The sequence below is a fragment of the Seriola dumerili genome, unplaced genomic scaffold, assembly GCF_002260705.1.
Source record: "Seriola dumerili isolate Sdu_G_001 unplaced genomic scaffold, Sdu_1.0 BDQW01000668.1, whole genome shotgun sequence".
In the NCBI taxonomy this organism is placed as follows: domain Eukaryota; kingdom Metazoa; phylum Chordata; class Actinopteri; order Carangiformes; family Carangidae; genus Seriola; species Seriola dumerili.
This window is the reverse complement of record NW_019174923.1, coordinates 1,021,434-1,035,161: the sequence shown is the minus strand read 5'-3', so window position 1 is coordinate 1,035,161 and position 13,728 is coordinate 1,021,434. Positions and strand designations below refer to the sequence as shown.

At 38.8% G+C, this 13,728-nt stretch overlaps 1 protein-coding gene across 2 annotated transcripts in view; it reads right to left on the bottom strand.

The window, feature by feature from the left end:
* arl15 (ADP ribosylation factor like GTPase 15) overlaps positions 1-12,169 on the bottom strand; it is a 100,943-nt gene extending 88,774 nt beyond the window's left edge. The window contains exon 1 of one of the 2 annotated variants that reach the window (XM_022765170.1): positions 11,840-12,169. In XM_022765170.1, the coding sequence (XP_022620891.1) occupies positions 11,840-11,851 (12 nt within the window). In that variant the 5' untranslated portion in view covers positions 11,852-12,169. Of the gene's footprint in view, positions 1-4,600; positions 4,775-11,839 lie in introns of those variants that run through there. The other variant, XM_022765169.1, reaches the window with a different exon arrangement.
* Between the last annotated feature and the right edge of the window lie 1,559 nt (positions 12,170-13,728).

The window sequence follows — 13,728 nt, the reverse complement described above, 5'->3', positions numbered from 1 at the left end:
ACAATTCTGTTATAACTGAATAAAATGAAAATTCTCAGTCAGGATCTCAGTCAAATAGATTAGTGTGATTTGAAAACAAATGTGCTAAGAATAAGATAAGTGTAACAGCTGATAACTGGCATATCTCATGTAAACATTAATAAACAACTCAACCTTTTTGTCATGCTTCTACGTGAATCCCTGACAGGCATTAATTTAGGCAGGCATATGCTGCAGCTCCATTAGAAAAATACTGATCAGAACCACAAATGATATACTGACTCAGAACACTACAGGATTGTGCTACACCACAGTGGGCTCGTCTCAACCCTAAAAGCCAGTTAAGAAGAGAAAAAGGAGCACGGAGACCAGGAATGGTAACAATCACAACTCTAAACGAATATATGGGTGAAAAAGTAACAGGAGGCATTGGCTACGCACTGATAAGTGATGGCAAACATGTAACAGGCCCATGGTAACAGGAAAAGAGAAAGCCCTATGCAGTGACACAGCAAGGAAAGACAGGAGACAAAGAAGGAACAAAACACCCTCACAACTCTCTGACTACTCAGGTGTCAAATACAGCCTTCAGCAAGAGAGTGATAAATGGATCCAGTAAAATGATAAAATGAGACAATGGTATTCTGCACTGAAAGAAAAAATGTGTACGGCAGACTCTTCTATTGTGGACAGTAATGTTCAAGTGCACAGCAGTACACTGTGCAACAGTTAGTTTCTTGCAGTGATGTTTCAACTCAAACTGGCTCATCTAATTACTTGTCCATACTGTTAATTAGTTAATACATGTACTCCAAAATGTATGTACTGAAAACATTTAACTGAATCGCTCATAAATTCAAATTGACAAACGAACAATACTCGTTCATTTCATCTTTATATGGTAAACAGGATGCAGGTGTTACTACTGTGGTGGCAGCTGCACAAAATACAGAACACAAAAAGCTTAAAAAAAAAAAAAAAAAAAAATCATTATTGCAAAAATGTTAAGGTGTTTCTATTATTCAGCCTATCCTCATTGATATAAATGGGGTGGACAAAATAATGGATACATCTGTCAGTACAACGCATTACATCCCAAACTGCAACCTCCACAATGTCCATACAAGCTGAATCAACAACTCTCTAAAACTCTTAACATCATAACCCTCATGAAGGTAAGATTTATTGCAGAATGTTGTATTAGACTGCGTTAGTTTTAGCAAGGTGTACCTAATAAACTGGCAACTGAGTGTGTATGTTGCTTAATCAGGTTGTGTGCTTGGATCCTAAATGACTTACATTAATAAAAAAAAAAACCTATAGCACTTCAATCAGCGCTCACCTTAGTCCAATAAAAGAAATATCTCTCGAAGTGACAGGTCAATCTAGTTCCGCTTTGTTCAACCGGTTCTGCATGGAGGTCCTGCTGCAGCATGTCGACTCAGTTATGTAGGGCTTCAGTGTGCATTTTAACTTCAATTAGGTCATTCTCAGTATGTACACTCTGCCGGGTTTCTTTCCAAATTAAGCGTGAACCAGCAAGTCAGTGGAGCAACCATTTTCCACTCCATTAATAACATAATGAGGTGACTACGAAGTGCCTAATACGTTCATTTAGACCTTTAATGGTTCAGGAACCCTGCAAAGACAGGTTCAAAGAGCAGCAGCTATGGTACCCATGGCACATCAGGTCAATCATACTTATGTTCCATAGCACCTGCTCTTACCAAAAAGTTAAACAAAATGTAAGTGCAGCCTTGAAGTGAAAAAACATACGGTCTGAGTTATGCTGCATTTTGTGATATAAATGTATTCATAAAGGACATCCCCTACGGAATATTTGTTTAAACTTAAATACGCCATACAGATGAATCCTATGCAGCACTTATTCTAGGCAGGGTTGGAGGCTGATTGGACTGTTTAGATGGATTTATACTTAATGCAGGGAGTGAACAGAAATCCCCCAAATAATACCTACTGCGTGGGTGTCAACGTGATTAGTAAGTGACCATTAAAACCAATTGCCTCACTCCATTTCCCTTAAAGTAGTAAGCCTGATATCATATTTCATAAAATGGTAAATGGGGCAGCTGTGACTTAGGAGTGGGTCGTCCACTAATCGGAAGGTCAGTGGTTCGATTCCCAGCCCCTCCAGTCCAAATTTCGAAGTGTCCTTGGGCAAGATACTGAACCCCAAATTCCCCCCGATGTATAATCGCTGTGTGAGTGTGTGTGTGAATGGGTGTATGTGGCTTCCATTGTAAAGCCCTTTGAGTGGTCGATAAGATGAGGAAAACACTAGATACATGCAGTCCATTTTACCATTTAAATCATTTTATCTGACTTTAGAGGATGAGCTCTTTATTTCAAGTGAGGTGGGGTGCCTCCACTATAAAGCCATGCGGGAAACCCTAGGAGGCCAACAATTATAACAATACTAATGGCGCTGGGCCGGTATGTTGGAATATTGGAAACATAACAAACATAGCAATACTGTAATTTTCATCTAAATCACATAACTTCTTTTTCTGAGGTTAGAAAGATAAGAAAAGATGGCAAGTAAAAATAAGTTGGTTGCTGCAGTTTTGCTAGCATTTTGGGGTTGTATCAAATGATACCATTGAGATGGCAAACTTCCACTTACGTGGTAAATAATGAATATTGTGAGTGAAATTTTAAGGTTTTAGCCTAATAAGTTAAGACTTTTAGAAGGGTATAGTATTGGATAGGATATGCACTGACTATACTATACAGCAGGTTCTGCAGGTTCTTGGCACAGACAATGCTGCCCAGTCCTCTGCTAGAGTTTGATAGGCATTACTGACACTGAAATTATGCAGACCAATAAAAAGTAGAGTTTAGTATTGGCAAAGTTTAACGTGCAATCTCTTCTGTTATTTTTAGTGTGCACAGTGTGAGTGGGTGACAGAGAACAATCAGCGGGAAGATGGGAGAGTCCAAAGTGTCAAAAACAGGGAGATTATATCCAGTCATAACAAAAACGGTTCATAAAGAGCTGGCACAGAGCTAAAGACAATAAGCTTAAATAGAAAGGCATTATGTAAATCTGGTGAAAAATGACTGGTAAAGTAAATTATTAGGCCACTGTAAAGAAACAAGAAAAAAGTTTTCTTGATTTTCCCAGCATCACTACCACTGACAAGATCGAATGTCTATCACTAAATGTGGAAGTTTTAGACTCAGAAGTTGGTTATAAATTTGTATTGCATACATGTAACAGCAATGGGAATGTATCACAACATTCCTCTCCCACAGCATCTCACATGTTGAGGTTTGATTTTGCACACTGCTCTATAGGATATTGTGGTGACTCAGCAGGGGCTTGAATCTCAAAGCCCACAGGGCAATAAAAACAATCACTCCTTTGAGCTTCCCCATGGTAGCCTTATACTTATATTGATCCCCATTTAAAGCATTCACTAAACTCACAGTATATCGTAGTGAGGGGTTGAAAACTGACTAAAAGGGTCCCTCCCTTTCACCCTCGTGGCATATGCATGCAATGCAAAGTTTCAAATGAGTTTAAAGATGATTTTTTTCATTTAATTAAGATTTGCTGTTGATTTGTTATTTCATATGGCACGTTGAAGCTCTCAGTTTACTATATTCTGTTGCATACCACAGCATGATATGCACTCAATCCTGTACCCTACGCTCATGGAAAGTGTCAAATACATCTGCCTACATGACGCACAACAACACCACAGAAGACTTCAATAGAAGATCCAGCTTTTGTTACCTACAGTTCAAATACACCAAATATCCATCTGCTGTATTCCCACTCATTTGATACATGTGTGGCTGTAAAGATGAATCATGGATGAGATACAGTATTAAATGTGCATCATGTGTATCGAGCAAAAGCTTAATGTTAAACACTCCTATTTCCAAATAGCATTCTCTGTTGATGTTCATTGAAAAAACGTCACCAGCTAGTCAGAGAATAACAGGGGACCTGACAATATGCAACATGAGTCATCAGCTGTGGTTAAAATACAACTGCTTGAAAAAAAATGTTGGGTTTTTTTTCCATTTTACAAAAATTTGCCTTAAAAACACATTGTCCTCAAAATTATTACTGTACCCTAACCCTAAACATGTACACTGATCAATGTTTAATTAATCTCACTAATAATAATAACAAGAAAAATACAACTTCAACAATATTTCCTCAATGGCCTCTGTAGCATAAAATTCCATTCATAAGTGCACAGTACTTGAGTCTGAAGTACAACCACTGACCAAGCCAGTTTCATGGAGCTGCCGGGAAAAAAAATACCATAATCTATCTTTGTTTCTTTACTCAAAGATGGCTTGTTCTCTGTGGGTTAATTTAACATCACAGTACTGACATCCACCTGCTCCACCTTAATATTATGTTGACACCCACTCAAATGAAACGGAGCGCACTCTCCATTCAGTGACCAAGCAACAGTGAAGCACCAGCCACTGTTGCTTGGTCAGTATCTGTTTCTACACATAACAGGAAAAGATTAAACCATGGTGAAACTAACATCATTCAATCTAGCACAAAGGCACAGCACACCAAATCCCTGCTGTTCTCCAACAAACAGATAGCAGCATGTATGCATTTTCTTACCGTGTAAAGCCCAATCCTGCACAAGGCAAGGGAGAGCTGCATGTGCTCCGACATTGTGCTCAGCAACAAGCGTAACCCCCGGCAACAAACGAGCCAAGCCTCTGGAGTAAGTGAATGGATGGAGGAGGATCAGGAGTAGCCGAGCACAACAGTGTCAGGTCAACAACATGAGTCCAGCCCTTCACCGTCTCACCGTCAGTAGCACATATCGACAAGCCATTTTGTTTCAAGTGTGAGCTCAACAGAGGGGGTTTAGATGATCAGGACGGAAGGTTGCCTTCGGTTTACTCCAGGTATTCATTCATAGAAAGATAAAACTATTGCCACGAGGATCAGTGGACAGACACAAGCTTGAGATTAGTTTGTGAGAATCTCTCTCTCCACAGAGATTAAGGGCTCAGTGACAACTAGGGATACAGAATAAGACTGCAAATTGGATTAGTCACCATTACACACCCACACACTATTTCCATACTGTACACAAAGCTTCATGAAGTATGAAAACCACTGCTTTCTATGCATGGAGGAGGATGAAGGGATCGACCACTTGAGCTTACAGCAGTCATGGGGCTCTCAATAACTGTTGTGGGATGCTTTGTCAGAAGTCCGTCTGTTCAGGGAGAACTGTGAGTCATGTTCAAATTGCTTGTTTTGGTCTGCTCAGCTGTTTAGTAATAGTTGCTGCCACCACCTGCTGACAAATTGTAGTTATAATATGCAATGGCAAGAAAAAGTATGTTAACCATTTGGAATGACCTAGTTTTCTGCATTAATTGGTCATAAAATGTGATCTGTTATTCATCTAGTATAGACAAACACAATGTGCTTAAGCTAATATTACAAAATTAAACACAGCCATCGAACATTCACAGTGCTGGTGGAAAAAGTAAGTGAGCCCTTGGATTTAATAACTGGTTGAACCTGCTTTGGGCAGCAATAACAACAGCCTCCAGTAGCTGCAGATCAAACCTGCACAACGTTCAGGAGGAATTTTGCAACCATTCTTCCCTATAGAACTGCTTCAGCTCAGCCATATTCTAAGGATGTCTGGTGTTAACGGCTCTCTGAGGTCATTCCACCACATCTCTGGGTTAAGGTCTGGGTTCTGACTGGGCCACTGCAACAGGTGGATTTTCTTAGTTTGAAGTCATTCTGCTCCAATGATTCCTTTAAGCCTTTAGCTGTTACTCTAAGATTCTTAGTTACTGCACTGATTATTCTACGTGTTGTATAATTGGAGTCATCCTGACTGGGCGCCCAGTCCTAGGTAGAGAAGCCACAGAACTAAATCATCACCATTTATAGACAGTTTGTCTGACTGTGGACTGTGTGAGGTGAGGTTCACATCAGCAGGTGTTTCTTATAAATATAAATGTTTTAGTGTTTTCTATAATTCAAAGCAGCTCTAACTCACACCTGTAATCTTGTTTCATTGATTGGACTTCAGGTTTGATAACTCCTGACTCCAATTAGCTTTTGTTAATGCCATTAGCCGAGGGGTCACATACTTTTTCCAGCCTGCACTGTGAATGTTTGAAAGACATTTTCAATTTGGACAAGACCAAAACAATGATTTGTGTGTTATTAGTTAAAATAAATTGTGTTTGTTCAAGATTGTAACTTGGATGAAGATCTTGCCATATTTTAAGACAAATTTTTACATAAATGGAGGTGATTCCAAAGGATTCTCTTACTTTTTCTTGTCAATGCAGAGTACTCTACTGTAATGCAAAAAGACTAAAAGAATGCAAACATCAAATGGCTGCATGCAATACATTAAATTTTTACTTTTCCTATAAACAAACTTTCATGATAAGATTCCACTTATTGTGCTATTGTAGTCATTCAAAGTTTGAAAATAAAAAATAAGACAACTGTCCTTATTGCACACAGCTCAAAGTAATTTTTTAAAACTCAACAACTGAACAAAAACACTGGCACAAACTAATTTTGGCCTGTTGTCAAATCCAGTTTGGTTCTACAAGACTTTCAAAACACACTGCAACACGACTGTTTTACTGCTTAAGAACTAAACACTGTATTATTTGAATGATTACCTACTGTTCAACACACCCAGAACAAAATATTGTTGTCATCTGCTTTAAAACCAGAGCATTGGGTCAACATTGTGTCTCATTTGATAAGAACTGTATCACATAACTGACTTCCTCGGTTGTCGCAAAGCGACCCTTTCTTTCCTCAAAAAGAAAAGAAAAAGTATATATTCCTTTGTGATGTAACACCTCATGTTACAAAGCAGCATACAATAGTTCTATGGTAGGTCATTCAGTCTGACTGTAGGTCAGCAAGATATGATTTTCTCTAAGTCTTGAGTCTCTGATAAAGGTCTGATTATCAAACTGCATTTGTTTATGGCTTTTATGGAGCCACTCTTCATATAGAATAAGAGCAAAATAATAATTCACTGAAAACAAATCCTTTATATTTGTTTTTTCTTGTGAGGGAAAGCTTTGTCGGGCCCAGCACAATGAGAGTGGTTATGTCCTGAGAGAAAGTAAAGGAAATGCAATAAAAATACAAAAACAGTTCACTAAAGCCTCTTTCGAGTAATGGTCCATCAACGTATGTGGATGTCAATATAAAAAGGAAAGGAAGTGCCTGTGCTTGATCATGATGAAGCCCCATAAATACTCCCTTATCTTCAACAGCAGCATTGATGTAGCTCCAGCCCAAGATGCTGACTCACTAGCACTCTCCACAGACACAAGGGAATAACTGCAGTGAGCTAACTAGCAGACAAAAACCTGGCTGACATACTGCTGGCAGGTTTAAATCAAGGACAGGGTTCAGGAATGCTGTTCTGCTGCTCAGAAAGGTATTTCTCATTACAGCTGAAGGCTATGCACTTTAAATAAAGGAGAGGTTTAAGGAAGTTTGGTCAACTTGACTAACCAAACTATAGATAAATATCAATTCACATTCATTCAAAGTGTAACCAATAAATTATTAGCCTAATATTTGTTCACATATTTGAGATGGTGATGGTGTTGGTGCTATTATCTTCATACAATAGGTCATTTTTGTTTGCCTATGAGGAGAATTTGGCAGCGACCTCTGCCTGCATCAGCAAGGTGTGTAACACGGTCAGATAGAGGACAAAATTGAGAGGAAAAGTAACACCAGGCCTGTATCCCATAGGCTAACAAGCTGCATTCATGTGCTGCCAAGAACTTCCCATCAGCTCTGCTTCCTGTGTTACAGTAGTGAGATGTCAATCTGCTATAGCCTGATATCTGCCCTTGAGCAGGAGATCTGCTCTGAAATTAATACAGTTGGTTGGCCAAAAACACACATAGACTTCTACAAAGACAATTTATTTTCATAAGGGTATGATCCTTGTGCTAACTGGATAAATAACAGCATGACTATTTGAAATGTTTTTTTTCCAAAGTGTTGCATACTGATTTTGTATTCTAATACCTTTCTTAAGAAATCAGTGGAACAATACAAATATCCTCTGAGCTATTAACTCCTGTCAGTACCATAGCGGCATCATGTACTAAAATGCTTTCAGTATAATGATAGCAATCAGAGAAGATCTCACATTTCAAAATTATGGTTCTTCAAGGAAACTCATCATTTTTAGCTTACTTACTTATCTTGGGAATGTCTCCTCTTCACTAACTGCAGATTAAGGCTGTACGGCTTTGCTGGGTGCTATGTACCAAAATGCTGAAGACTACATATTGTATTTATAATGCTCTACAATTTTAAACGCTGTCCAATATTGGTATTCTGTGTGACTTTCAAGGATATCTTCACATATTTATCCATTAAAAATATGTTAACCCTGCCTAAATAAGACCTTGCAGAGAAAGTAGACAAATAATTATTTTAATTAAAATACTGGGTAAATTATAATCAGTAGACAAGATTGCTCCTATTTTGCATTTTATGGGGATTGGTAAATCACGCCTGTTTATTAACAAGCATCATACCTGCTCAGATTTGAATCAATATAGAGCTTTGCAGTATAAAAATGCAACCCTGACACATTCAACATCCAATCAGCCAAACCAGGCCACATTAAAGTTTGTATGCTGTTCTACTCTACATACAACTACACAAAAAGGAAATAAGGGTACAGAGTGAACAGAGTGAACAGGTGGCAGACAGCATGGGTAACCATTTAAAACTAACTGAAAACAGGTGTTTTGCTAGACAAAACTATTAATAGTAATGACAGCTGAAAAAACTGCCTTCTCAGTTGATACTTACTGTATACTTGTTGTCTAAAATGTTTCCTCTTTTCAGAAATATGGAAAGAATACATGTGAGGTTCAACGTCTCTCAAAAAATGTAATTATTAGCCTGCTAGTCATGTGAACAGCAAGTCTGCTTTTTCCAAAGTGCAATTAAAAGTTGTAGTCTAAGCATTATGTAGCTAAGTTATACATAATCTAGCAAAGAAAAGGGTTTAGCTATCAGGCAGCATTTCCTCTGTCACTAGTTAAAGTTAAAATGTTATTCATTCACAACAGCAGATGGAAAACTAAATGGGTTAGTGTTTTTGACATTATTCTAATCTAAGAATAATGCAGATACCAAAACACAAATCCACCACTTAAGGTGAAATATGTCAAATGTTCAACAACAAAAAAGAACTGAATTGAAATAAATTAAAAAGAAATATTCAATGAAACTGAATTGGATTCAAGAGACAATAATATAATTAGACAAATAATCAGCCTTTCTTACGCAAAACATGACCATTTAGTTCATTTTCCCTACAAAGTTTTTACCCAAATTTTTCCTCCTGTTTATTCTTCCTGAACATGAGCCAGAACAGTAGAGGTGCGGGCCAGCCTTTTAGCAGATGAGGCCCTCTTCTCTTATCTGTCACACCCATTATTATCATATGGTTTGAGGTCAGTTCCTGGTGGTTGTTATCACTGAATCTTATGCACAATTTAAATTCCACAAAAACTATTCTGGTTGTTTAACACCAGGCAAAAGGAATGTTTTTTGGGTTTTTTTTACAGCATCATAGGTCTGTTTTCCTCAAGGGCAGAGCTACAAAAACAACCTGAATGTCAATGCACCTGACGGTTTAGTGTGTAGCAGAAATAAATAACTGGATACCAAAGCCAAATGTTGTGTATATATTTTTCCACAGTCTGTGAATTTGCCTACAGCCATAACTGAGCACAAATAATATATAACAGTATGATATGCAATAACATAACGTAGCAAAGGTGCTTGGTAGTAAAACCTCAGAATAATTCTGCATGCTCTTGTATGAGTTAACAATCTTAACAATACAGCCATAGTTTGGTTTTCTCTATGTGATGTCACTCACAACATGTTCAATGTGTCCAGTCTGCTGAAGTCTGCAACAAGTCATGGTCCAAGAGATTGGCCACATGGTGCACTTGTAATTTGGTAAGACTGTACCACGGCAACAGCTAGCACCAAATTCCTCTGTCAGTGCTGGCTTTTTGTATGGTCTTTCATAACACTACGCTGACCAGGCAAGTGTACAGTCTGCAACATGCTCAAGCTCCCAGTTGAAACAGAATCCAACATGAGCCAGATTTCTCATGTACTACAGTCATAAATCAAACCACTGTTATTACCCAGCAATGTGCAGTAATTACTTGCTTCCATTCCTGTTCATCCCAACTACCCTTATAGGCCAAATCTTTTCTAAAACCTAACCTAAAAGCATGAACAGGAAATAAGACTAGCATCTTTCATTAAAAGGTTTAGCGACAAGTTCCTATTGATTTATAGGAGAGAGAAAGCGACATAGTTTTGGCCTGGGTTTTGTGCCAGGTCTCCAGTGTTGCACAGCAGGAAAGGAGGCCCCGCGCCTATTGAGTGCCTGACCTCTGAGGACAGCCAAGCACTCTGCTCCAACAGTCCACAGAGTTACAGCTGTGCTTTCCACAGAAAACTGTTTGTCACAGAAAACCTTAAATCCTTCAAGCATGCAAGCTGGATTATTTTCCCCTCTCAATATGCACGCAGATCTTAAATATGCTTTAGGTATGTTAATATTTTTGCACTACGCCACAATTGGTCTCAGATTATCTGAAGTGAATGTAAGTGAATAAAAGCTGTCCTGGTCCTGCAGCACTTCAACCGGAGAAGAAAAAGAGCTTAGGGAGAAATTGATTTCATTCATTTCATGTCACAAGGGTGCTCTTTTGACAACAATACCCCTTGTGTTTACCTTTGGTACCAACAACTTTCCACTGACATCTAACCAAGCTTACAAAATAACTCATGTACACTGTGAATGTGCTACTTTGGTATCCTTTTGTTTCCCATAAAATGTGTCACACCAAGGCCAGAAGCCACAGACAAGCTGTAGACATTAATCAGTCTGTATTGATTATGGCACAATTGTTCTGGTGCCAGTTGCCGGATAGGACTTTGTAATCTTAACTCAAGAAATGTCACAGTGAAGCAGAAGTTCAAAGTTCTTTTTAGGTCCACATCTTGGGAGGCCCATTATAAACAAGCTGATAACACTGGGTGGGCAAGTTCCTCTGCATTTCACACTGTCACTCTGCCCCCCACCCCCTCACCCCCTGTGAAATGACAGTACAATGTCTGTGTACTCTTTTTTTTCCTCTGGCTTTATAAATTCCCAGGGAAAGCCTTCAGTTACAGCTTCCTCTCTATTGTTGCTCTGTTTCAGCAGCACCCATCCCATCCCTACAATGTGGGCAAAGGCCCAAAAACCATAATCTCCCAGACCAAAGCTGGTGCAGGGGTTTGAACTGCAATCATTCTTTTGGTCACAGGTATTAACAATATGCAAGGGACTAATGTCTCAAACCAGTGCGGTTCTACATTGTCTCAAGTCCACATCTTGACATCTTGACACCAAGTAACCTCATCCAACACACATTGCAGCTTTATCCTCAGCAGCAACAGTGTGTTTTGTGAAAAACAACAGCATAATGCCACATTACATAGCGGGCAGTACTTTAAGGGTGTAGCTAGTTGGCTAGTGATCGTGTTTCACGTGTAAACAGATCGGGGGTTTGGTTCAACCTAGCTCCCACAGGACAGACAGGCAAAAGCTACAAGCTACAGCTGGCATATTAGCATAAAACAACAACTGGTACTACGCCTCATTATTTACAGTCACACACCTGAGTGGCATCACAGTCTGATTAGGAGCCCAGCTGGTAAGAAACCAAACGTTAGAAGCAGTCTTTGCTCTTGCAATGAGGAACACCACTGCATTTCGATTCATTTACTTACCAGATAATCCATGTACTATCGTTGACCAGTCACAGTAGCACGACCTGGCTTCGTAGTAATCCCGTTTTTGCTTCAATGAGTCCAAAATTAAATGCTTTTGACCACACGTCGCTTTGTATTCCCCGCCTTTCGACAGCCACAGCAAAATAAAAACTAGCCTTCGGTGCGTTTACAAGGAGGAATTTTCGCCGTCTTCCTCGCTAATGAGACAAGTTTCAACACAGCAGCGAGTGAGTTTGTTTAAAACGACGTGTGCCGCCCGGTTCCTGTGCTTTTTTTTGAATAAATAGCCCCTCGTCCACCGGCTGACTTCCAGTTTTTATCACACAATATCAGTTGAGTGTTTGGTTGAGGAAACTAGCGAAGCCTACACCGCTACGTCACGCACGTCGTTTTGCGCACGTAGCGTGGTCACATGACCAAACACATGGAGGCTATTTTCATTCTGACTGGGAGTCGACGCTGCAGCGGTCTTCTATTGAAATCAACTTCTCTGCATTTTAAGTCGGTATCCCCGAACAGCGGACATACAATTTTGGATTCCAGAGATCATTTTTTGGTCTAGTTTGATCATAGTTATTATCATCTATACAGTGACACAGTCTTTCCCAAATTGCCCTAAAAGGACTTTTGTAACGTCTCCTTATCAATGATGTAATACTCATGTTTATATCTACGGGTTAAATTGTAAAACACTGGAGAGTTGGTTCAGCTGTAGCAGTGTGATTTTTTTTTTCAATGGAGGAAGGCGGCACGACGGAGGGATCATCTGAATTTCATATCTATAAGAATATATAAGTTTATTCCCATAAATAACTTAAGCGTCTTTTATGTAGGTCTGTGCATAATAAATGACAGTAAATAATTAACTTACAGCACATTTCATATACACATTGATTGCTTTACATTAAATTGTATGAAACATTGAGACAAAGAAATTAATAGGTGGCAAGCACAAACATTAAAACGCAATAAAACAGGGTAGGTTATTAAAAACATTTTTTAAAAACTCATTGAGATTCAATAAATGGAAGGTTGCAGACTACGTAAAAACAACATTTAAAAAAGTATATTCACATATTTTGACATTGAATGTCAGATATGAAAATAATAACATATTACAAAAAAATAATTAATTTCCAAAACTGAGTTAACTATTTATCCCAAAATGTATGGCACCACTAGGTGGCTCTATACCTAATGACAATCACTTCTATTTTCAATTTAGAACAACCAACACTGAACCAAAGAATCTGACCATGTCTAACTATACACTCATACATTGTAGTTTTCCACAGCATTATCAAGTTTGAAGCAACACAAAATGCAACAGCCTCTGACATAATACATTGCACAATACATAATGAATGAAAGGGGATGACACAGTAAGTACAAACACAGTTCAAAGTCAAAGACTGGTTCCTCTGAAGCATGTAGGCCACACCACAGATGTTACAGAGGCTGGATAAAGGAAAGGATGTGCATGTGTCAGATGAATAAAAAAGCTAGTGATATGTTCATCTGTGCCAAGTGTCAGAACAGCATGTGTGTCACCCTATTGGTTGCTCTTTGCTTCCAGTACATGTTGTAGAGTCTGTCATCCTTATAGGAATCTCTAAGAAATTCACTAATCTAACTTTCATTCCTCCTACTAGCTTCCCCAACAGTCGGCACAGAAAACCCTATTTAGGCAGGGAAAACCATTATATCAGAACTTAAAAAATTAATAGGACAAAAATGAGCAAGAATTATTTGAGAGCAAACACTGAGCCCAGACAAAGCAATTATGTGATATCATTGTGATTAGAATAACAGTATAAATCACAAGTCTGCTTGCAAGCTGCATACTGAAGTAATTCCTGCTCCCTGGAGACCACACTCCTCAATAT